This window comes from Schistocerca nitens, chromosome 11 (assembly GCF_023898315.1).
Source record: "Schistocerca nitens isolate TAMUIC-IGC-003100 chromosome 11, iqSchNite1.1, whole genome shotgun sequence".
In the NCBI taxonomy this organism is placed as follows: Eukaryota; Metazoa; Arthropoda; class Insecta; order Orthoptera; family Acrididae; genus Schistocerca; species Schistocerca nitens.
The window spans coordinates 50,881,182-50,908,269 of NC_064624.1; the positions used below are offsets into that span (position 1 = coordinate 50,881,182).

The 27,088-nt window shown below is 45.0% G+C and overlaps 1 protein-coding gene across 1 annotated transcript in view; it reads left to right on the forward strand.

The window, feature by feature from the left end:
* LOC126213122 (uncharacterized) overlaps positions 1 to 27,088 on the forward strand; it is a 78,507-nt gene that overhangs the window by 20,762 nt on the left and 30,657 nt on the right. Inside the window, exon 4 of the mRNA XM_049940731.1 lies at positions 14,139 to 14,182. Within this exon, the coding sequence (XP_049796688.1) occupies positions 14,139 to 14,182 (44 nt within the window). The remainder of the gene's footprint in view (positions 1 to 14,138; positions 14,183 to 27,088) is intronic.

The window sequence follows — 27,088 nt, forward strand, 5'->3', positions numbered from 1 at the left end:
TTCGAAGTTCATTAATATGACCTTCATTTATACAGATGGCTCAAAGACCAATGACGGGGTCGGGTGTTCTTTAATTGTCGGGGCACAAAGTTTCAAATACCGGCTCCATGGCCATTGTTCGGTCTTCACAGCTGAGCTCTTTGCCCTCTACCAGGCTGTTCTTTACATCTGCCGCCACCGACATTCTGCATATGTCATCTGCTCCGATTCCCTGAGTGCTATCCAGAGCCTCAGTGATCCGTACCCGATTCACCCTTTCGTGCACCGGATCCAACGCTCTCTGCAGCAGCTGGTGGACGTCGGTTCTCCGGTTAGCTTTATGTGGGTTCCTGGCCATGTCGGTATCCCTGGGAACGAAGTTGCAGATGCCGCGGCCAAGGCTGCAGTCCTCCAGCCTCTGACAGCTTCTTGTTGTGTCCCTTCGTCAGATTGTAGCAGGGTAATTTGTCGGCGCATTTTATCGCTGTGGCATGCCGATTGGGCTGCACTTACAGACAACAAGCTTCGGGCCTTGAAACCTCTTCCCGTGGCTTGGACGTCTTCCTCACGCCCTTCTCGGCGGGAGGAGGTAGTTTTGGCCCGGTTACGAATTGGACACTGCCGGTTCAGCCATCGCCATCTGCTGACGGCTGCGCCGGCGCCGTTCTGCCCATGTGGGCAATTGCTGACGGTCCGCCACATTTTAACGTCCTGCCCGGATTTTAACACCCTGCGTCTTGATCTTGGCCTGACATGTACTGTAGAAGCCATTTTAGCGGATGACCCACGAGCAGCTGCTCGCGTTCTTCATTTTATCAATTTGACAACCCTCTCAAAGGACATTTGATTATGCTGTTCTCTTTTTTTTAATCCTATGCCTGTCAGTCTGTCTTTTATCGTGTTTTCCCTTTTAGTTGTTGTTTTAAACTTGTACCTCGCGGTGCATTCTAAACGTAGTCTGGGCGCTAATGACCGTTGAAGTTGTGCGCCCTAAAACCACAAAAAAAAAGAGTCCAGAACACCATTTAAAAAGGAGAACCGGTAATTAGTACCCTGAACCAACTTGTAGAAATAAGTAAGTAAAAGGTGGGGAAAGGTCATCCCATGACAACTTTAAAATATCAAACAGTTGAACAATTAAATCTAGTAAGCAGTAACTAGCCATGAGGCAGAATAAATTTCTTTCACTCTCCATCTCACAAATGGCTAGTGAACGAACACACAAAAAATCCTTCAGAGCTCAGTAACACTTGATAGTTTTACACACTTTTGCTTTTCCAGACCGTGAACCTCAACCTTTCACAAGGCTGGACATCTGAATATGACATGTGATTGACCTAGAGCCAATCAGCATCTGGCCATCCTAATAGGGCTCGACACAGTGTACAAGAAAAGCACTCGACCCAACAAACCCCCAAACACCAAAATTTACAAAATGCTAATACAAATTTCAAACAATAATTTACATAACCTCAGTGAAAGTGGTCCAAGGGTAGCTGGCAGTGGTGCATTCCATGAAGCTGATGTACTGAGTCAATTTAAACACCCACAATATGATGAGCACACACTGAGTGAAGGTCCAAGACAAAGTGTGCCAAACTGTACAAAATTGGACCATACTAAGGGAGCACCTAAATTCCACTGTCATTCACACTTAATACAGCCACATGACCACAGTAGTTGTGTAGATCAGTGGACTCTTCAGATGATTCTCATCAAAAACTTGGTCTAAGGCTAAGCATGGTCAAACTTAAAATAGTGTTCAGGATTACCAAATCATCGAATCCACTGCTGAACGAGGGGAATTGAATAACACCCCTTGTGGGTCTGGGGCTTGGAATAGGCCTGAGGTATTACTGCCTGTTGCAAGAGGCGACTAAAAGGAGCCTCACACATTTATGTAATCATCCCCTGTAAGGTTTGCCTACTATTTTTTAAAATTTTTTTGAAGAGTGAGCCAATTGGGGAAGGGCGTCTTACATGATGCATCATGTGCTGAGACCTATCGCATCCTTTGTCAACATGGATCTGCTCTTCTGCTCATTCTCCAACTGTTGAGCGATGTCACCCTCCTGGGTGCATATTTTTTAATCAACTGTGTAGAATCGTTCTCTACACTGATGATGATAATGGACTTGTTTGCTTGGTTGCACGTGATACCCAGCACGGTAGCCAGTCCGTTGTGGTGGGCCCACCATGTACCTTGTTGGTTGTAGTCCCCTGACCATGCAGGGATTGCTCTGCTGTTGCCTGCGTTGCTAACTCCCTATGTATGCCGAGGAGTAGATGCCCATCACCCTGGGGCATTGGGACTCCTGGCAATGGCCATCCAGCCAGGTGGCCTTTGCTGCGGCTGGGTGGCACCTGTGGGGAGGGCCCCTGGTAGGAGTGGGTGGCATCAGGGCAGATGACACGCAATGAAGTGTAGTACATCATCTCTTGTTGGTGGTCAAACACCAGCAGTCTCTAACCGTTTATGGGCTCAATTCATCACAAGGAAGTACAACCCCAAATCATTCCCCTCCATGGCCACACCATTGGAGGAACATCAGGCTAAGGATGGCAGTGGCTCTTATTCACCCTGGTACCTTGTGTGCTCAAGAGCTGATGGGGAATCTTACATAATGATAAAGCCTCAGTTTCTTGTTGAGCATTTAGAGGACAAGTTTGGGGAGGTGGGGGGCTTGTCCAAAATGAGATCTGGGTCAGTCTTGATCAAAACAGCATCGTCCGGCTAGTCACGGGCGTTACTGGTTTATGACAAGCTGGGGATGTTTCTGTAACCATCACGCCCCATAAGAGATTAAATATTGTCCAGGGTATCATATTTCAGAGACCTTCTTTTGCAGTCTGACAATGAGCTTCGTGCCAATTTAGTGGTGAGGTGTACATTTCATTCGACGTGTCCACCGGGTTTCGACGGATAATCAGGTGGCCATTGGTGCCTTAATCTTGGCCTTTGAGAGTGATACATTACCCGAGAAGGTCAAAGTGATGGTATATAGCTGTGATATAAAGCCCTATATCCATCCCCCAATGCAGGGCTTTAAATGCTGGAAGTTTGGATTCCTGCTGTACTTCCAGCCTCACATGTTGTGATTGCAGACGCCAGTCACATCCCAATACTCGATGTGCCCCGCCTCCCATCTGTGCAACTGCGGAGAGCACCATTCACCTTGCTCACCTGACTGCAGGATTCTCCTGACGTACACCGAGGCCAAGAGGAAATTTGAATGCCTACATCCTGTACAGACGACATCGTCTTACGCCGCCGCTACAACTGTTCTAGCCTCATCAGCTCTGCCAACTCTAGTCGCTTGTCAGTCGAAAGACTACACCTGCCCCCCTTGATGGTGGGGTGCACTACCCTCCCTGTTGCTTCTTCACCACCTGCTTCAGGAGCAATACCCCCCAACTGTCAGGGTATCAATCCCCACTTCTGCGCTGGAGAAGCGTAAGTCTTCTTTGGTTCCTCTTGCCAGGAAGGGGTCCCTTGGCTCACTCCCTTCTCAGGTTTCTGCTAGTGGGAACGATGACACCCGCCAGTGGCTGAAGAGACGAAAAGCAGCTGATCATAGGTCTTCACGCTCATTCTCAGTCCTGGAGACTGAATCAGCGAAGTCCTCCCAGCCAGGGAAACACAGAGCAGTGAGAGGAATCCGAAAAGAAGTTTCCTAGACCAAGGGAATTGTGGTGGCACCCACACCACCACTACGTACAATCTCTGCATCTGCGGATCAGGTGGGGATTGTGGCGTCTGCTGAGCACCCAGATCTCTCCAGACCTTCAGACACAATGGACATAGACTGCTTAGGCAATGAGTCGGTGGCAGCAGGTGATCCTGAGGCGTAAACTGCCTCATTGAATGTTCCATGCCTCCCCAGCCTCACAATGTCATCCCCCAGTGGAATTGCGGCAGTTTCTTCCACCGCCTGGCGCAGCTACACTCTGTTAAGCTTAACACCTGGTATCTGCATTGTCCTCCAGAAAACCTAGTTCCCGGCAATGTGGATCCCTGTCCACCACGGCTGTAAGGGATATTACAGGAACCGTATTGACTATAATCGAGTGTCAGGTGGAGTTTGCATTTATGTCATTAACTCGGTCTGTAGTGAACATGTGCCCCTTCAAACCCCTCTCGAAGCTGTGGCTGTCAGAATAAGGGTGCCGCAGGAAATAACTGTCTGCAATGTATATCTTCCTCCAGACTGTGCAGTACCCCTGAATGTGTTAGCTGCACTGATTGATCAACTCCCTAAACCTTTCGTACGTCAGGGAGATTTTAATGCCCATAACCCCTTGTGGGGTGGTACTATGCTTACTGGCTGAGGCATAGATGTCGAAACTTTACTGTTGCAATTCCACCTCTGCCTCTTAAATACTGGGGCCGCCACACATATCAGTGTGCCTCATGGTACTTACTTGGCCATTGATTTATCATTTTGCAGCCCAGGACTTCTCCCATCTTTCCACTGGAGAGCACATGATGAACTGTGTGGTAGTGACCAATTGCCCATCTTCCTAACACTGCCCCAGCGTCAGGCTCTGGTGTGATAGTGTCTTTCAATCACAATAGCGGGAGAGCACCATCATTCCGGTCCTCAAACCCAGTAAAAACCTGCTTGATGTGGATAGCTATCGGCCCATCAGCCTCACCAACGTTCTTCATAAGCTGCTGGAACGTATGGTAGTCGGAGGTTGGGTTAGGTCGGGTCCTGGAGTCAAGTGGCTTGTTGGCTCCATGTCAGGACAGCTTCCGCCAGGGTCGCTCTACCACTGATAATCTTGTCTCTGCCATCCGAACAGCCTTTTCCAGATGGCAACACTCGATTGCTCTTTTTTGACAACACTTGATTGCTGTCTTTTTGACTTACGTAAAGCATATGACACGACTTGGCGACATCATATCCTTGCCACATTGTATGAATGGGGTTTCTGGCACCACTCCTGATTTCTATCCAAAACTTCCTGTCGCTCCGTACGTTCCGTGTCCAAGTTGGTGACTCCCATAGTTCCATCCATATCCAGGAGAAGGGAGTCCCGCAGGGCTTTTTATTGAGTGTATCTCTATTTTTAGTGGCCATTAAGTCTACCCGTGGTCTAGGGGTAGCGTCTTTGATTCATAATCAAAAACGTGTTTGGTCCCGGGTTCGATCCCCGCCACTGCCTAAATTTTGATAATCAGCATTGGCGGCCGAAGACTTACGGCATAAGAAGTCGGCCTCATTCTGCCAACGGCCTTGTCAAAGCGGGCAGAGGATCGGATAGAGGTTCAGGGCACTCTCTTCTCCTAGGGGTGGGAAATAGCCCCTAAAGGCGGAAGAATAAGCAATGATCAACGACATGAGGATGCAGAAGGCAATGGAAACCACTGCATTAAAGACACGTAACGTGTATCCACAGGACATGTGGCCTGTAATTGAAGAAGTGTCATGATGATCTCTCCATTGGCAAAAGATTCTGGAATAGTCCCCCATTCGGATCTCCGGGAGGGGACTGCCAAGGGGGAGGTTACCATGAGAAAAAGATTGAATAATCTACGAAAGGATAACGTTCTACGAGTCAGGGTGTGGAATGTCAGAAGCTTGAACGTGGTAGGGAAACTAGAAAATCTGAAAAGGGAAATGCAAAGGCTCAATCTAGATATAGTAGGGGTCAGTGAAGTGAAGTGGAAGGAAGACAAGGATTTCTGGTCAGATGAGTATTGGGTAATATCAACAGCAGCAGAAAATGGTATAACAGGTGTAGGATTCGTTATGGATAGGAAGGTAGGGCAGAGGGTGTGTTACTGTGAACAGTTCAGTGACCGGGTTATTCTAATCAGAATCGACAGCAGACCAACACCGACAACGATAGTTTAGGTATACATGCCGACGTCGCAAGCTGAAGATGAACACATAGAGAAAGTGTATGAGGATATTGAAAGGGTAATGCAGTATGTAAAGGGGGACGAAAATCTAAAAGTCATGGGCGACTGGAATGCAGTTGTAGGGGAAGGAGTAGATGAAATGGTTACAGGAGAATATGGGCTTGGGACAAGGAATGAAAGAGGAGAAAGACTAATTGAGTTCTGTAATAAGTTTCAGCTAGTAATAGCGAATACCCTGTTCAAGAATCACAAGAGGAGGTATACTTGGAAAAGGCCGGGAGATACGGGAAGATTTCAATTAGATTACATCATGGTCAGACAGAGATTCCGAAATCAGATACTGGATTGTAAGGCGTACCCAGAAGCAGATATACACTCAGATCACAATATAGTAGTGATGAAGAGTAGGCTGAAGTTCAAGACATTAGTCAGGAAGAATCAATACGCAAAGAAGTGGGATACGGGAGTACTAAGGAATGATGAGATACGTTTGAAGTTCTCTAACGCTATAGATACAGCAATAAGGAATAGCGTAGTAGGCAGTACAGTTGAAGAGGAATGGACATCTCTAAAAAGGGCCATCACAGAAGTTGGGAAGGAAAACCTAGGTACAAAGAAGGTAGCTGTGAAGAAACCATGGGTAACAGAAGAAATACTTCAGTTGATTGATGAAAGGAGGAAGTACAAACATGTTCCGGGAAAATCAGGAATACAGAAATACAAGTCGCTGAGGAATGAAATAAATAGGAAGTGCAGGGCAGCTAAGACGAAATGGCTGCAGGAAAAATGTGAAGACATCGAAAAAGATAAGATTGTCGGAAGGACAGACTCAGCATACAGGAAAGTCAAAACAACCTTTGGTGACATTAAAAGCAACGGTGGTAACATTAAGAGTGCAACGGGAATTCCACTGTTAAATGCAGAGGAGAGAGCAGATAGGTGGAATGAATACATGGAAAGCCTCTATGAGGGTGAAGATTTGTCTTATGTGATAGAAGAAGAAACAGGAGTCGATTTAGAAGAGATAGGGGATCCAGTATTAGAATCGGAATTTAAAAGAGCTTTGGAGGACGTACGGTCAAATAAGGCAGAAGAGATAGATAACATTCCATCAGAATTTCTAAAATCATTGGGAGAAGTGGCAACAAAACGACTATTCACGTTGGTCTGTAGAATATACGAGTCTGGCGATATACCATCTGACTTTCGGAAAAGCATCATCCACACAATTCCGAAGACGGCAAGAACTGACAAGTGCGAGAATTATTACACAATCAGCTTAACAGCTCATGCATCTAAGCTGCTTACAAGAATAATATACAGAATAATGGAAAAGAAAATTGAGAATGCGCTAGGTGACGATCAGTTTGGCTTTAGGAAAAGTAAAGGGACGAGAGAGGCAATTCTGACGTTACGGCTAATAATGGAAGCAGGGCTAAAGAAAAATCAAGACACTTTCATAGGATTTGTCGACCTGGAAAAGGTGTTCAACAATATAAAATGGTGCAAGCTGTTCGAGATTCTGAAAAAAGTAGGGGTAAGCTATAGGGAGAGACGGGTCATATACAATATGTACAACAACCAAGAGGGAATAATAAGAGTGGACCATCAAGAACTAAGTGCTCGTATTAAGAAGGGTGTAAGACAAGGCTGTAGCCTTTCGCCCCTACTCTTCAATCTGCACATCGAGGAAGCAATGATGGAAATAAAAGAAAGGTTCAGGAGTGGAATTAAAATACAAGGTGAAAGGATATCAATGATACGATTCGCTGATGACATTGCTATCCTGAGTGAAAGTGAAGAAGAATTAAATGATCTGCTGAAGGGAATGAACAGTCTAATGAGTACACAGTATGATTTGAGAGTAAATCGGAGAAAGACGAAGGTAATGAGAAGTAGTAGAAATGAGAACAGCGAGAAACTTAACATCAGGATTGATGGTCACAAAGTCAATGAAGTTAAGGAATTTTGCTACCTAGGCAGTAAAATAACCAATGACGGATGGAGCAAGGAGGACATCAAAAGCAGACTCGCTATGGCAAAAAAGGAATTTCTGGCCAAGAGAAGTCTACTAATATCAAATACCGGCCTTAATTTGAGGAAGAAATTTCTGAGGGTGTACGTCTGGAGTACAGCATTGTATGATAGTGAAACATGGACTGTGGGAAAACCAGAACAGAAGAGAATCGAAGCATTTGAGATGTGGTGCTATAGACGAATGTTGAAAATTGGGTGGACTGATAAGGTAAGGAATGAGGAGGTTGTACGCAGAATCGGAGAGGAAAGGAATATGTGGAAAACACTGATAAGGAGAAGGGACAGGATGATAGGACATCTACTAAGACATGAGGGAATGACTTCCATGGTACTAGAGGGAGCTGTAGAGGGCAAAAACTGTAGAGGAAGACAGAGATTGGAATACGTCAAGCAAATAATTGAGGACGTTGGTTGCAAGTGCTACTCTGAGATGAAGAGGTTAGCACAGGAAAGGAATTCGTGGCGAGCCGCATCAAACCAGTCAGTAGACTGATGACCAAAAAAAGAAGTCTAGCAGCAGTTTTTGGGCCCTCGGTCTCACCTTCTGTGTATGCAAACGAATTCTGCATTTTGCACTGCTGCTCCAGTAGTGTTGTTGCTGAGTGGCACCTCCAGGGAGCCATCAACGAGGTACAGTCATGGGCTCTAGCCCACGGCTTCCAATTTTCGGCCTCAAAGTCATGTGTTAAGCACTTCTGTCAGCGTCATACCATTCATCCAGAACCCACACTTTACCTTAATGATGATGATCCACTGTAGTGGAATCATATCAATTCCTAGGACTGGTTTTCGATGCTTGATTGACTTGGTTCCTTCATCTTCCTCAGCTTAAGCAGAAGTGCTGGCAGCACCTCAATGCCCTCCATTACCTGAGCAACACCAATTGGGGTGCAGATCGCTGTACGCTGCTGCAGCTCTACAGAACCCTTGTCCAATCCTGAATTGACTATGGGAGTGTAGTTTATGGTTCGGCAGGGCCTTCAGCATTGTATTTACTTGACCCTGTGCACCACTGTTGGGTTCGAATAGCAACAGGAGCTTCTAGGGCGAGTCCGGTGACCAGCATACTGGTGGAAACTGGTGTCCCTCCACTGCAGATCAGACGTGTGCAACTGCTCGCCAGTTATGCAGCACACATTCATAGTTACCTGAGCATCCGAATTACCATCTCCTTTCCCTGTCCCCGGCAGTCTATCTCCCGCATCAGCAGCCCAGATCGGGGCTAACAATTGCAGTTCGTGTGCGGTCCCTTCTCTCCGAACTGGAGTCCTTCCCTTTACCACCTCTACTTGTGGTCCTTTCACGTACGCCTCAATGGTGTTCGTCTCGGCCGCAGCTTCGTCTGGGCCTTTTGCATTTCCCTAAGGACTGTGTTAACCTCTCCACTCTCTGCTGTCACTTACTCTCGATTCTGAAGTGGTTTACACTGATGGCTCAATGGCTGATGGTCATGTAGGCTTTGAATATGTTCATGGAGGACATATTGAGCAGCACTCCTTGCCACTTGGTTGCAGGGTTTTCACTGCAGAGCTAGTGGCCATATCTCATGCTCTGGAGTACATCCGCTCATGCCTTGGTGAGTCATATCTCCTGTGTGCTGACTCATTGAGCAGCCTACAAGCTATCGGCCAGTGCTACCCTCGCCACTCTCTGGGAGCGTCCATTCAGGAGTCCATCTATGCCCTGAAACAGTCTCGCCGTTCCGTGTTGTTTTTGTGGACCCCAGGTCATGTCAGAATACCTGGAAACTAACTTGTGAACAGGCTGTCCAATCAGGCGATGCGGAAACCGTTTCTGGAGATAGGCATATCCGAAGCTGACCTGTGTTCTGTCTTACACCGCAGGGTTTTCCGATTTTGGGAGATAGAATGGCATAACAGCATGCACAACAAACTGTGTGGTTACGGAGACTATGAATGTGCAGGCCTCTCGCAGGGAATCAGTTTTCCTCTGCCGGCTCTGCATTGGCCATATGTGGCTAACGCAAGGTTACCTACTCCGTCGCAAGGATCGACCTCAGTGTCACTGTGGCTCCCAAATGACAGTCGTCCACCTCTTGCTGGGCTGCCCACTTTCAGCCACTCTGTGGCAGACTTTTAACTTTCCCAGCACCCTGCCTTCAGTGTTGGGTGACAATGCCTCCTCAGCAGCTTTAGTCTTACGTTTTATCCGTGAGAGTGGGTTTTATACTTCTATGTAGGTTTTAGCACATGTCCTTTGTCCCTCTTTGTCCTCCACCCTAGTGCTTTTAGGACGAAGGTTTTAATGTGTTGCAGAGTGGCTGGCTTTCTCTTTTTATTCTTGTGGTTGTCTTCTTTTGTTCATTTTAGTGTTAGTTGCCTTCCTTTTGTTATTCTGGATTTTCTTTTCTTTCTGTTTTGTGTTACATGTTTCGTCCATTTTATTCTCACACTTCTGGCATTGTTTTATTAGGAACAAGGGACTGATGACCTCATAATTTGGTCCCTTTCGCCCTCTTTTAAACAAACCAACCATTTATCGATTTGCAGCCCAGGGCTGCTTCCATCTATCCACTGGAGAGCACATGACGAACTGTGTGTTAGGCCCACGGACGCCTGCCCAGATGGGCTTTAAACTCGGCGGACTGGGAAACTTTCACCACTGCTGTCACCGTTGAATCTCCCCCACAAGGAACCACTGATGTGATGGTTGAGCATGTGACTACAACAATCCTTTCTGTGGCAGGAAGCACGATCCCTCTCTCTTTAGGGTCGCCAGAAGTCACTGAAGCAATTAAGGAGCATTGGCGAGATCTACAGCAGCATAAGCAGCACCCTTCCCTGGAGCACCTCGTATCCTTTAAATGGCTCCGTGGCCACATTCGCCAACCTATCAAATGACGGAAGCAGGAGTGTTGGGAGAGATATGTCTTGACCATTGGGTGCCACACGCCACCTTCCCAAGTCTGGGCAAGGATCAAACGTGTTGTCAGGTACCAGAACCCAACAGGTGTTCCCAGTGTTAATATCAATGGCTATCTACCGACACAGTTGTGATTGCCGAGCACTTTGCTGAGGACCATGCTCAACACCCTGTGTCCGAGAAGTACCTCCCAGCCCTTCGCACTCTCAAATGGCAGCTGAAAGGGAAAATCGTCTCGTTCACTACATGCTACAGTGAATCGTATAATGCCCCATTTACAGAGTGGGAACTCCTCAGTGCCCTTGCACATTGCCCCGACACTGCTCCTGGGCCAGATCGGATCCACAGTCAGATGATTAAACATCCCTCATCTGACTAAAAGTGACGTCTCCTCATCAACTTCAACCGGATCTGGTGCGATGGCATCTTTCCATTGCGATGGCAGGACAGCACCATCATTCTGGTGATCAAACCCAGTAAAAACCCATGTTGATAGCAATCGGCCCATCAGCCTCATCAACTTCCTTTATCAGCTGCTGGAACATTTTGTGAGTTGGCAGTTGGGTCCTGGAGTCAAGCAGCCTACTGGCTCCATGTCAGGGGGTGGCTTCCGCCAGGGATGCTCTAGCACTGATAATCTTGTGTCCCTTGAGCCGATGGCTTGGTGGCTGGTGATCACGTTGATTTCGCATATGTCCATGGAGGACATACTGAACAGCATTTTGTGCTTGATGGCGGCAGTGTTTTCACTGCCAAGCTGGTGGCTATATCTCGTGCTCTCGAGCACATCCGTTCTTGCCCTGGGGAGTCGTTTCTTCTGTGTCCTGACTCCTTCAGCAGCCTACAAGCTATCGACCAGTGTTATCCTTGTCATCCTTTGCTAGCAACCATCCTGGAGTCCATCTATGCCTTCAGTCATTAAGTGGTATTTGTCTGGACCCCAGGTCATGTCAGAATCACAGGCAATAAACTTGTTGACAGGCTGGCCAAACAGGTTACTCAGAAACCGCTTATGGAGATCCGCTTTTCTGCAACTGACCTGCATTCAGTACTATGTCGCAAGGTTTTGCGGGTTTGGGAGACGTAGTGGCATGACCTAAGTATGCACAACAAACTGCGTGCCATTAAGGAGAAGACGAATGTGTGGAAGACCTCCACGCGGGCTTCTCACAGGGACTCTGTGGTTCTGTTGTCTCCGCATTGGCCACACTTGAGTGGTACATGGCTACCTCCTGTGCTGTGATGACCCACCTCAGTGTTGGTGTGGCACCCGGCTGACAGGGGCCCACGTCTTGGTCAGCTGTCTCCTTTGGCTGCCCTGTGACAGACTCTTCAGTTACCAGACTCTTTGCCATGAATTTTAGCTGACAAATCCTCGTCAGCTAATTTATTTTTACATTTTATATATGACTATGGGTTTTATCATTCTATGTAAGTTTTTGCGAAAGTCCTTTGTCGCTTTTTGTTGTCCACTGTAATACTTTTAGGCTGGACGCTTTAATGTGTCACAGAGAGGCTAGCTTTTCCTTTTTATTCTGAAATTGGCCTGCCACAGTCATCTGCTCTCTTGTTTTTATCCCTTCTACCTGTTTCTTGATTCTTTCTCTGGTTTTATCTTCCCGTTTTGTCCATAGTACTCTTGGTTGTCCTGTCGTTCTTCTGGTTCTTCCATTCTCCTGTTATTGTGCAGTACGTCTCCTTTCTTTTCTTCTTTCCCTTGTGTAATTATTTTACCGGGAACAAGGGACTGATGACTTCGCAGTTTGGTCCCTTTCCCCCTCCTTTAAACCAACCAACCAACAAGCTTTGCTGGTTGCTAGACATTACTCTAACCCCTTCCAAGGCAACACCACAAGCTATTAAGTTGTGCAGCACAACCCAAATCAGTCAGTTTTTCAGATGAGAAATCTCCTTGTGTAATGTGGCTTCCACTGAGAACAACAAGCAGCAAATGGAGATAGCAAAGACCACACCAATGTTCCATCTTTTGTTAACACCTGTGCTTGCAATTATTAACTCCGCAGAACTTTTAAATGGCTACCAGTCACTCCATTGTGTCAATTTGGCTGAATGGCAAATACTGTCTACGTACCCTGCGTGGCTCTGCCATGCTCCATGGCACCACAAGCTCCAAGCAAAAGAAGTGACATACACCAGGAGTGGGTCAGGAATTCAAAGAGGGAGCCTGCCATGGCTCAGATAGTAATAATAATAAAATCATTGTTATCATTATTGGTACTAGTATATTAGTGTTGTTGTAGGCAGTTAATTAATACAAAGATCAGTTAACAACATGATGTTGCTGTGTTTTTACTATCTGCTGCCAGCATCTCTCAAAGGCATCCTCTTTGCATACACCATTTTGCTTCATTATTTTGTCGATATACTCCTTCTGAAAGTTAAGTGGTCTATTTTGTTTCTATCAATAAGGTGATTTCTAACCAAAAACTGTTCTTTGGCTGCTAATTATCGAACATTCTCAACAGATGCCCATATCAGGTTAATGATTTTCTTTCTGTGCTATCACTGTTACATTTGTTCTCGTTCCAGCACTTCAGTATTACGGGTTTTTCAGTCTTAATATGCTGGTGCTGCTCCATAAATAATGTTTCCAGAACTTTGTCTCCTTTTGGGATCAGCAAGTAAAACCCATAGTTCAGATCCATAGAATAAGACTGGTTTAGCCTGTAGCTTTCGCTCTCTTTTTTTTTCTGTTAGAAATGTGCTTGACCAACCGAAAGAATTCATGAAGTTAGAACAGTAATAAGTAGTGTGCTGAGGTAGGGTGTGTCTTTTTTTTTAATAATTATATTGTAAATAAGCATTCAGTGAAAGAAAAGGTTTTGATGTAACTGTTGTAAACATTTTATGATTTTGATTGTAAAAGTAGTATGAATGATGTGGCTTCTGACAATCCAGTTTCTGCTCCTCCACACAATTGGTGTAAACAGTATTGTCATTCGATACGAACAATATTGATTTTGTGAATAACATTGATTTCATTGTTTCAGGTAGTAGATGTGTTATTTTATTTTATTACACTACCATTATATGCATATGAAGATAACGATCCTAGAAAATGTGATTGAAAATAATAGCATAGGGAGAAGGCTGAGTTTTAAGATCATAATGAATTTTCAAAGGCTTTGTCATTAATCAGTGTTACAATTTTTTGCTGCCTCCCATTGAAATATACCATAGTGAACTCGTCACCCAGAATTTCGAACTCAAAAGAGAACACTTAACACAGAACTACTATCTGATTATTAAGAAGTATTATGGTTGGGCTTTATGTATGTGATACATTTTGTGCAATATAGGAGGACTGTGACTGCTTAAATGCACTTATTACAGTTTATTTTTACCACAGGCTCAGGTTTACCCATCCAGCATGAGGAGGGTGTGAATAAAGAGGTAATATTAGAATTTATATGACTGCATGGAATTAATCATAGCTGAGTTGTGGTGAAAATAATGAGATGGTTGGCAATTGTGTGTGTGTTCACTTCAGCAGTCCTGTTTCATCTTTATGGTAAAGATGACAAGACTTACAGTGTTACAGTATTCCCCAGGTTGGAAATGAGGAAGCAGGTAAAATACAATATTTTGTTACACTTTACCCATATGGATTTAAACATTATCTTTGAGCAGGTGAAGTAGTTTAGTTTGTGAGTTTGTAGAATTGCTCCTTTACTTAATAAGCACAAATAAGAATTGCATGAGATTACATTGATGAAGTTATATGAAAATTGGTATTAAGTCCCAAGACTCAAACCATGATTTCCTGTTTAATGAGTAGTTCCCTTAATGGTTCCATGTCTGTGAAGTCCTTCATTGGATGTTTTTATTCGCCATGTGATACTATTTTGACAGTTACAGAATCATTCAAGGAAAATGTACACAAAGTAGGGCAAAAAAAGCAGGTGACCCTAACCTACTGAGTAGAGACTAAGATGACTGTGCATACAGTGCGGGTGGTATGTACAGCCAGTATTGTGAAGTCCTTTTGAAGAGTTTTCTGAAAGCTGTAGTAAGCTGCTAGTTTAACAGCCTACACAAAATTGTAATACTTTATACCTAGTAACTATGAACAGATGTGTCCTTCTAGATGGTATTAGTGCAGAGAGGGGTTAGTGAACATGCCATCACAGCAACAATGGTAAATGAATTTAATGAATCCTTCAAGAAGGCTAGGAGAATAGATTTGCTAGAAAGAGAAGATAAGTACTTGTTAGCATCCCATTTAAACAATGAGTGAATGTCATTTTCTTCCAATATGATGCACTTAGAGGAGTATGGGCAAATGTTAAATGGACTGTAAATCACACACCGAATAAGTAGGTGGTGAGTAACTGGATTACAGGCAGAAAAGACCCACTGTGGTTTAATAACAAAATTTGAAAATGCTGAAGAAGCAGACTGTTATACACTCAGTTCAAAAAAGTGTACACAGTGGCAACAGGCAAGAGTTGTTGGAAGTTCATGTGTATGTAAAAAGATAGATGCATGAGGCAAACAACTACCACCATCATACTTGAGGAACATATTTTTCTGAGAAAATTACATTCCTGATTTTATATAAAATCACTGAGTCAAAGACTTCTATCCAGGTAGTCATTGACCAGTCTGGTGTGGCTTTGGAGGAAAGCAGATGATGATCACTAACCTCTCTCTGTATTGAGTTTTCAAGTTTGTGCTAGAGGATCATACAAACTTATTGTTGTTTCACTGTCACACAGACTCGTGTATTGGGGACATAGCAATAGACTCCCTGGAGTAGAGTAGCAACTGGAAGAGTTGAAAACAAAGTAGTTGCCATGTCCAAATGGAATCACAAATCATTTGTCCAGAGTGTACTCTACAGCATTGGCCTCTTACTTAGCTTGCATTTATTGCAGATCTCTTGCCTAGTGCAAAGACCCAGGCAGCTGGCCAAAAGTTCACCTGACTTGTGTATATAAGAATGGTAAAAGAACATACCTGCAAAATTGTAGACCAATATCATATAATTATTTGCTCCAGAATTCCCGAATATATCCCCAGTTCAAATATAATTAATTTCTTTGAGACATAAAAGTTTCTGTCCACAAATCAACATGGATCTTCTGCAATACTCACCTTGTTCTTTTGTGACATTACGTACTGCGAACCATGGATGATGGGCACAGGCTAGATTCCACATTCGTACATTTCCGGAAAGCATTTGACACAATGCCCCACTGTGTACTTTAATGGAGGAATGAGCATGTGGAATAGGTTCCCTGATATGTGAATGGCACAAAGACCTCTGAAGTAAGAGAGACCAGTACTTTGACCTCAAGAGAGACTGTTTCTCGGCGACTGTTTCTCGGCGACTGTTTCTCGGCGACTGTTTCTCGGCGACTGTTTCTCGGCGACTGTTTCTCGGCGACTGTTTCTCGGCGACTGTTTCTCGGCGACTGTTTCTCGGCGACTGTTTCTCGGCGACTGTTTCTCGGCGACTGTTTCTCGGCGACTGTTTCTCGGCGACTGTTTCTCGGCGACTGTTTCTCGGCGACTGTTTGTCGGCGACTGTTTGTCGGCGACTGTTTGGAGTATAATCAAAAGTGCCACAGAGATGTTTTATAAGACTGTTCTTATTGTCTATATGTGAAATGATCTGATGGGCAGCATTCTGTGTCTCTTTGCTGATGGCCTTGTGTGTGGGAAAGGGTCATCATTGAGTGACTACGAGGATACGAGATGACTTGGACAAACTTTTTATTTGGTGTGATGAATGGGAGGTGTAGAAATATTCAAGTGAAAGCCGATGAGTAGTAAAAACAGTCCCATAATGTTAGAATACAACGTTGGTACTGTACAGATTAACACAGCCTGGTCAATAAAATGTCTAGGCATAACAGTGGAAACTGATATGAAATGGAACAAGCACATAGGGATGGTGGTAGGATGGAGAACGATAAACTTTTTTTGTACTGGGAAACCTGTGATTCATCTTTAATGAGCAGCAGCAGCAGCTAATCAAGTTGCAGATTCCATGAGGAATGCATTTGAAAAGACCCTTTGTAAGACTAATAAGTTGTTAACTGGAGTATGTGACAGAGCCAAGGATCAGTCATCTCTTTTTGTCATGAGAAGAATACATGACAGAAAAGTAAAAATAAAATAAAACAGCTGTCATCAGTCTGGATGTTTTCAACACTGCAGTTATCTACTACACACAGTCCTACTGACTACCATATGCTGTTGCCCTCTTTCCACCTCTGAACTGATTTTCCCAACTACACTCATGCTCATAAATTAAGGATAATCGCAGAATGTGGTGCCACACAACATGGCACTACACAAAACTGGCACAGATGGCCTAGGAACATAGATAACACACATGACACATATCTGTAAGTCCACGGTATGGGTGATAAGTTGAGAAAACCGTCCCGAAACACGTGTGCTACAAAACGCCACTGTTTCATGTGCATGTACCCCGACATCCATTGGGATATGATCACCATGCACATGTACACAGGCCGCGCGACATGTTGGCATACTCTGGATCAGGTGGACGAGCAGCTGCTGGGGTATAGCTTCCCATTCTTGCACCGGTGCCTGTTGGAGCTCCTGAATTGGCCTAGGGGTTTTAAGATGTGCAGCGATACGTTGACCGAGAGCATCCCAGACGTGCTCGATGGGGTTTAGGTCTGGAGAACAGGCAGGCCACTCCATTCACCTATATCTTCTGTTTCAAGGTACTCTTCCACTATGGCAGTTCAATGGGGCCATGTGGTACCATTAATCAGGAGGAAGGTGGGACCCACTGCACCCATGGAAAGGTGGACATACTGGTGCAAAATGACGTCCCAATACACCTGACCTGTTACAGTTCCTCTGTCAAAGACATGCAGGGGTGTAGGTGCACCAATCATAATCCCACCCCACACCATCAAACCACGACCTCCAACAGGTCCCTTTCAAGGACATTAAGGGGTTGGTATCTGGTTCCTGGTTCATGCCAGATGAAAACCCGGCGAGAATCACTGTCCAGATTATACCTGGACTGGTCCGTGAACATAACCTGGGACCACTGTTCCAAAGACAATGTACTGTGTTCTTCACACCAGGCTTTATGGGCCCTCCTGTGACCAGGAGTCAGTGGAATGCACCTTGCAGGTCTCCACACAAATAAACCATGCCTGTTCAGTTGTCTGTAGACTGTTTGTCTGGAGGAAAACGTTCCTGTCTGGAGGAAAACGATCCTGTCTGGAGGAAAACGTTCCTGTCTGGAGAAAAACGTTCCTGTCTGGAGAAAAACGTTCCTGTCTGGAGAAAAACGTTCCTGTCTGGAGAAAAACGTTCCTGTCTGGAGAAAAACGTTCCTGTCTGGAGAAAAACGTTCCAGTGGCTGCAGTAAGGTCCTGAGCAAGGCTACCTGCAGTACTTTGTGGCCGTCTGTGGGCACTGATGGTAAGATATCGGTCTTCTTGTGGTGTTGAACACTGTGGACGACCTGTACTGTAGCACCTGGACACGTTTCCTGTCTGCTGGATTCGTTGCCATAATCTTGAGGTAACACTTTGTGGCGCACAGAGGGCTTGTGCTACGACCGATGTTTGACCAGCCTCCAGTCACCCTAGTATTCTACCCCTCATAACGTTATCAACATGTGTTATTTGAGCCATTTTCAACACAGAGTCACCATTAGCACGTCTGAAAACATCTGCACGCTTACTCGCTGCACCGTACTCTGACATGCACCAACACACCTCCTCATATGTGGACTGCTGCCAGCACCACCGTCCAACGACTGCAGGTCAAAAGCACTGCATGGTCATATCCCGAGGTGATTTAAACCAGCAAACCGCCCACCAGAGTGTTGTCACCATGTAGCAGCATTATCCTTAATTTATGAGCATGAGTGTAGTTACAAAGTACCTGCAGCTCAATGATCAAGGACCTTTGAATCTGTAGTGTCACAATTACCCATTGAGCCACCTAATACTAGAAAAGGGCAGAAGCATTTAGCAATCAAGCCCAGAGTTATTCTCGTTAGGTAATAATAGCATTAGTGACATAATACGAAAAAAGAAACAAGAATAAATAGCTACATAATCTTAGATTCCATATGGAATGCAAACCAAAAGATGATACTGAACTGTGGGGAGGCCACACTACCATAAAGTGTAGTTACCAAATTGTTACAAAAAAATGGTGCTGAACTGACCCCTCTCTGCCATCAGAATTATTAATTTATGGAACAGTGGTTTGTCACATTTATAGAAAAAGGCAAAGGCTATTCGAATTTTTTGGAAATGTCACAGGAAATATGTGCCAAACTACAGACATATCTAGATGGTGTAAAAATCTTGTTAATTGATCTTGTAATTCTGTATAATGGCTCTTGAAAAAAATCAATTCATCTGCAAGAACGGAAATGGATCCCATAATTACTGGTCATGTGAAACTGTTTAGTCTGCTAATTCACAGTGTGGCCACAATGTAGTTAGCATGTAAAATGAGGCCATAGTTCTGAAGTAGTATTTGTGGGGAAGCTAGCTAAGTTGATGTGCCTTTCAATGGCTCAGCACTTCTGCTATGTAGTTAGTTGTTATCTTATGCCTTAAATTACATACAAGCACTAAGATACATTAGAACTGAATGGTACAAATGCACAGGTGCGAAGTACTTGCCATTACCACATGTAAACTATACAAATAACTTGTCTTGTGATGAAGTGTCCAACAGTCGTAGCTAATACACAAAACATATGGCTTGAAAATGAATGTCTCTACAACTGCCTAGTTATTTGTGGCAAAAAGTATTGTAAGTATAGTTATATGTTGGCATTATAAAAATTTTGAGTCTGAGAATCCTACTTTCACTAGCATTTGAGGGGTTACCACCAATAGCATATGCTTTCATTTATTGCACAAATTTTATACATATTCAGTCTTTTCCTTCCTCTCCCCTCTACTCTTCTGACACTCCCATCCCACTGGTGTGTCATCTGTCTCTTCAGTGTACATTCCATGCCTTGCTAAATAGTTCGAGGGTTTCTACTTCAGGTTTCAGCCAGTTTTCGGTTCCAAGAGTATTTTGAACATGACAACTTTCCTGGAGGGCATTAAATTCAGGAACTACAGATATGTCAAGAATTTACTGTTAAAATTTTGATGGTAGTATGGTCTCTACTTTGTATGTGGTCCGATTTCTGTATATCTGCACTGACTAGTGTGCAATTATCAAAGGACCTCAAACTACTGCCTAGCCTGAAAAAAGTTTGCTTTGTGTAGTGCACCCCTGACCCATCAAGTATTCCTAAAATTCTCCACCTCATAACACATTTCCAGTAGTCTATAGTTTCGGACAGTCAAAGAATCTATGAAGCCTTTTCTTGAGACCCTCCACTCACTCCAAACCAAAGGACTCGAATCAGTTCTGGGAATGCTGATACAAACTGTGTGTGCTGCATGCACTCCATGTGTGGGTCAAGGGCTCTTCGCCATTTGTGCTATCTGTCCATATAAACTGAGGATGGCCTCAGAACCCAAACAATGGGCATCATTGGTGCCAACATCAGCCAAAACTTGCAGACAGCTGCACCGTGCATGTTTGATAGCCACAGGCAGGACATTTTCCACATCTCGGATGAGGATCCCCGGCAGACATATTCAGTACAAATTGGATTCATTTCAAGTCCTGGATACCATTTCCCTAAGGAGCTCCATAATGCATTTAACATTGGAGCTCCTGATTAACTATCAAACCACTCTCCATTTGCGGCTGTTTCGACCCTAATGAATGAACACCTGTCACTCAACTCACTGGGTCAATGGGTGAGACCAGCCTCCGTATTCACTCTCTGCTTGAAACAGCACTAACAGTTACCACTAATCCCTCACCATTTGGTGAGGACAGCCTAGCCACATTGGGTACACAACAATGTGTCTTGACAGCAGAGCCAATGGGCAAAACAGGTGGCACCTTAGGCATCCCCATGTGATGAGCCAGGTTCTCTTCCACCGCTACGACAATTGGCAGCTGCGTGGACATTGCTGAACATGGCAAACAGCATCTTCAGCTGTTTGTGAACTGAGTCCAGCTCCTCCATCTGCACACAGTGTGCACACATTATATCCGAGTACTACTATTCAAGATTTAACTAGAAAACACACAGAGAAAGCAACATATCTAACTTGCTATTGTTCTGATGTTTCGCCAGTGGAGGCTAATGCATTACTGTGCTGTGTAGCTGTTCATTCAAAAGAATTGAGATCTGTGCAACAGACCATGAATACACTTTAAAGTTACTAAAATATGGGATTGTACCTCTTGTCTACAAAAACAAGGGAGGAATGTAATCGCAGAGAGAGAGAGAGAGAGAGAGAGAGAGAGAGAGAGAGAGAGAGAGAGAGAGGTGCCGGCTTAATCTTTTTTTTAAATAATTGTATCCTAATTCATACATGTTACTCGGTTTTGACCGCTATGGGTGTTGTTTCAGCCAGAATTTGCCTGCTCGAGAATGCTACAGTGAAGGAGTAGAGATTTTTGATTAAATAAGGTCATGAAAGTTAGTCCAAAGTAAAGTTACAAATTTTTGCCGAACATAAATGGAAGGCATCAATATCACTGCAAAATAAATTTTAATCTATATCTAATCCTTACACAGATCAAATATGTTTATGTTGTCTATTGTTTTGGACATGTCGAAGGGCACAGACAGTATTTTGATCCTGCAGCCACAATGACTAAGGGCAAAAAGGAAGTAGAGACATTAGTTGCCTGTGGGCATTAATTTACATCAATGGGGATGGTTGAAAATTTGTGCTGGACCAGGATTTGAATCAGAGTTCCATGCAGACGACTATGCCATCTGGTCGCAGTGGTCATCACATATGCATGGATTACTCTAGCATGCTTCCTGTCAGACCCAAATTCTCAACTTATTCACACACTACTGATGCAGTGCTCATGCTAATGATCCTCATTACAATGGTGTCTCACTGGTTCCTGTAAGAGTTCGAGCATGGTGTGCATCTACACTGAAACGATCATTGTCTGACATCACCTTAATTATATATGTGGTGTCCTTTCTTTCGGACTTGTCTATGTATCATCACATCCTGTTCCAACAATCCGAACATGTTTTCCTTACTGCAATCCTTTGGTCAGTGTTGTGGACATGAATGTGTAATAATGGAATTCCATATTTATGATCATTTCTTGGTAAAAACATTTGTCACAATATGGTATAATTTTGCTTGCTGGTGAAACCCACAATAATGGGGACAAACATTCGGTCAGTGCAATATTCCTACTCTCGCTGTGCCATTACAGTCAGCACTCGCTCGTTGTGCATCTGCATCACTGCAGCTGAACGCAGCTTCAACACATATTGGGAGCATTAAGTGATTGATTACCAATACTTGGTATCTTCTACTGGTGTGAATAAAATTTTCTTATTTCAGTAGGTAATTGTGCGTCCCTTACAGTGCCCTGCTGGTGTTTCACATACTGCAGTTTGAACCTCTGAGACAAGCAGTTGCTGGCCATTCAAAACAAACAAAAGATGACTGTGCAGTAGACTGCGCGAATCTACACAAGTTTTGTAAACATGAGATTACATTTCCAAAACATACTCATCGCCACTACATAGGAGCCCTACCATTTTTCACAGAATATGTAGTGGAGATCACAAAACTAATAGAAGGTCTGATCTGAATCTTAAACTCTGCTCCAAATTAGGTGTTAGTAGTTCATCCACAGCTTGACTCTAGAAATTAAAAGATGTTCTTTTGTCTCATTAACAGATGTTCATTGACACTTCGGCCAACAGACAAAATTGAGCCTAGGATGCCCTTTGAGCCCAACTAACAACTTTTGTTAATGCATACAAGCCACAGTACGGAGCTGGCCAATAGAACTTACACCAGATTTCATATGCGACGGAGGCAGATACACGAAAACCTAATAGTTCACAAGTAATGCTACGCTCTTCATCTTAACTCTCTAGAGGTTCATTGTCAATGTTTCCACTACAATCATTATCTTTATTGATGTCAATGAAACCCAAAAATCTTTCCTGTAATTTGCTATCACGATCAACATACCTTGCAGCTAAACTCAGTTGGAGAATGTGCACTCTGTCTGTAGTCTCGTCGAAGATTATGCTGAAATAACAAGAATCTTTGGTTTCCTCCAGTAGTCTCGATAATATCACTTTTTCACAGCATGAAATAAGTTTTTTCCCCATTGTTTTACATATTTAAGTGGCAATCACTTTAGTGGTCTCAAGGTCATGTTTTAGTTGCAAGTCTCCATTGTCAATTCTAAATCTTAGAAGAGCTCTTAAGTTTCCCGTGTTACTCACTATACTTTCACAATCATTATCGTTTTCTGATAGACTCCCATCATCTCTATCCCCCACAGGGGAGTACTTTGCTTTCCATGAAATATGATTGTTTTTGTTATAGGTACAAGATGGTCTCTGTTTTCCATAATGCTTTCCATTCTCTGTCTTGACAATTTATTTATGACATCAAGTTTGCATTCCTCATGTTGCCAAAAATAATTTTGCATCTGTTGACGCTTCAACATGGTACTAGAGCTGAGAGTGAGTCTCAAGATTACTGTCTATAAGATTGGCAAACTTTGTTAGTGGTTCAGTCACAAGTGTCTTGGCGATAGTCGATTTCTTTCCTCCAACCATTTTATTATTCACAAAAATTGAACAGTTAATGCAAAGAAGTCCTATTTAACTTGTGAGAACACCAGCTGTGGATACTGTTCAAAATGATGATAGTGCTTTGTGTATGTTCCACCCACCCTCTATTGTTGTGCTCAGAAGTAGGAACGACATAACCTTTTCCATTTTTCCTTGGAGCTGTGAGAAGCTTGTGTTTTATATCATCACTACTAATATTTCCTGATGCTAATACACTACTGGCCATTAAAATTGCTACACCAAGAAGAAATTCAGATGATAAACAGGTATTCATTGGACATATATATTATACTAGAAGTGACATGTGGTTACATTTTCACGCAGTTTGGGTGCATAGATCCTGAGATATCAGTACCCAAACAAGCACCTCTGGCCGTAATAACCTCCTTGATATGCCTAGGCATTGAGTCAAACTGACATTGGATGGCATGTTGAGGCACAGCTGCCGCTTGAACACGATACCGCAGTTCATCAAGAGTAGTGACTGGCGTATTGTGACGAGCCAGTTGCTCGGCCACCATTGACCAGACATTTTCAATTGGTGAGAGATCTGGAGAATGTGCTGGTCAGGGCAGCAGTCGAACATTTTCTGTATCCAGAAAGGCCCAAACAGGACCTGCAACATGCGGTCGTGCATTATCCTGCCAAAATGTAGGGTTTCGCAGGGATCGAATGACGGGTAGAGCCATGGGTTGTAACACATCTGAAATGCAACATCCCTGTTCAAAGAGCCGTCAATGCGAACAAGAGGTGACAGAGACGTGTAACCAGTGGCACCCCATACCGTCAGACCACCCCCCAGGGGGTTCACAACTCTTTTGTGGACACGTGCGTAGTGAGCACGGGACCCCGAGCTAATGTGGCCCTACTTCCTTTCCGGGCTGCATACCTTCCCTTTCCTCATCCTTCCCCCTCCCCCATCTTCGCCCCTCCCCCTCACCTCTGGCTCTTTCCTTCTCTTTCTCCCCCTCTGGGAGTAATGTTTGTGCCTACGTCCGGAGACGGACGCTCTACACCGTTACAAATTCCTTGCTTTCTCTAATTGCAAGTCTTCGTCCTTCCTCTGTCCTTCTCTTTTCCTTCTCTTTTCCTTCCCTCTTCTCTTTACCCTATTCTCCGCTGCGGCGTTTGAGACCCCTCTTCTTTCCTTTCCCTTTCTCTTTTTTCCTCCCTGTGCGTGTCTGAAGGCCGACCCACGCACTTCCATGCGTAGCCGGTGACGGGGTAACGCGTAATTCCCCGCCCCGGGTAGACAGGTAGGACACGTACGTACCCCCTGGTAACGGCCAGGCCCAGGGAGGGGTGATTACCCGAGCTGATACCTTCCGAAAGTGCCGATTGGTCCCTCCGTCCGTTTGTCGGGAGGTGTGACCTGAGGTGTGAACAATCACCTAAGGCGGGGGTGCCCTCAGTGAGGGCCCCCACAAGGGAGGAGCGCGCCATCGGAGACGCCGGTAATCATGGGGGATTCTTCCGCAATGGTTTCCTCACCTTCCACTATGTCTGCTCACAAACGAACGTTCACTGAGTCTCAGCCACAGACAGTTCTTCCATCGTTGCCACAGTTCCTTGTTGTTTCTCGGTCTGACGAAGGTCACGACTTCTCCACGGTCAACCCTTTCATTACTCAGAAAGGTGTCGACGCAATTGCAGGTCCTGTAAAGTCTTGTTCCAGATTACGGAATGGCACTCTGTTGTTGGAAACACACAGTGCCCTCCAGGCACAAAAATTGCTGCGTACGTCTCTGCTCCACACTTTCCCTGTCCGGGTGGAACCGCACCGTACCTTGAATTCCTCGCGTGGAGTCGTTTATACGCGCTCCCTCGATGGATTGTCTAACGAAGAAATTCAGCACTACCTCTCTGACCAGGGCGTAACGGCTGTTCATCGAGTTATGAAAAGGGTAGACACGAACATCATTCCAACCCGCACTGTCTTCTTGACATTTGACAGAGTTCAACTTCCATCGAAAATCAAAGCAGGCTATGAGATAATTTCCGTTCGCCCTTATGTCCCCAACCCTACGCGTTACTATCGATGTCAGCGGTTCAATCACACCAGCCAGTCCTGTTCCAATCCGGCCAAATGTGTTACGTGTGGCAAGGATGCCCATGAGGGTGCTTGCCCACCTCCGTCCCCTCGCTGCATCAACTGTATGGGTGCCCACGCTGCCTCATCTCGAGATTGCCCCATTTTTAAGGACGAAAAACTCATCCAGGAAATAAGAGTGAAGGAAAAGGTGTCGACCTTTGCTGCTCGAAAATTGTTCGCCAGTCGCCAGCCCACCATGCCTCCGACAGGAAAATACAGCACTGTCCTTGCTTCTCCTCGGCCAACTAAGGAGGCGGCCATGCAGACTTGCGACTTCGCTTTTAGTGCCACGGTTGTCAGATCGGCCAGCGCAAAGATCGCCCGTTCAACCTCGCCACTTTCGCCTGCCCAATCTATGGCTCACCCTTCGTCAGGTTCTGCTAAATCACGAGCCCAAAAGTCGGACACCAAGACTTCCAAAAAAGAGCATACTCGTGAAGAGTTTTTACGTACCGCAACTTCACAACCATCGGTTCCTCCTTCATCTAAACATCATACTTCTAAGAAGGCTACAAAGAAACCCAGTTCCTCTCCTTCTCCGCCAAGGCGTGTCCCATCTACAGCTCCACCTGGCGGAAATCGCCCTCGGCCGTCTTCTGTGTCGCCGAGGCGCACTGCTGGTGGCCGGTCAACCGGCCGATCGCTGGTGGCAGGAGCTGCTCCTGACCAACCTATGGATCAGGATCTTCTGCCTTCGGCTGAATGCCATTCCATGCTGTCGGTCGCAAGCTCTGAACAGTCGTTGAGTTGACAGCAACTTTGGTCCCATTCCTCCATTTTCTGTTCACCCCATGTCCATTATCCACTGGAATATCCGCGGCATTCGAGCCAATAGGGATTAATTGTCGATCCTCTTATGACCCTACTCGCCGGTCGTCTTCTGTCTTCAGGAAACAAAGCTGCGTCCCCATGACCGCTTTGTTCTCCCTCATTTTCAGTCTGTCCGATATGATCTCCCCTCTGTTGAAGGCACTCCAGCCCATGGTGGCCTCATGATTCTTCTCCATGATACTCTCCATTATCACCCGATCCACTTAAACACTCCATTCCAAGCAGTCGCTGTCCGCCTTTCCCTTTCTGGATATACCTTTTCTCTTTGCACGGTATACATTCCCTCGTCCACACCAATGGCACGAGCTGATCTCCTTCATCTCCTTGGTCAGCTTCCACCCCCCTATTTGCTGGTTGGGGACTTTAATGCCCACCACCCGCTTTGGGGATCTCCACATCCTTGTCTACGTGGCTCACTATTGCTAGACGTCTTCCATCAAGCGGATCTAGTTTGCCTCAACACTGGGGTCCCTACATTTTTGTCTGCCTCCACGACCAATTTATCTCATTTGGACCTTGCGGTCGGTACTGTTCCGCTAGCTCGGCGCTTTGAATGGTTCGCCCTTGATGATACACACTCGAGTGACCACTTTCCATGTGTCCTTAGACTGCAGCCTCAACTGCCATACATGCGCCCGCGACGCTGGAAGTTCGCCCAAGCTGATTGGACACTTTTTTCGTCTCTAGCGACATTCGACGA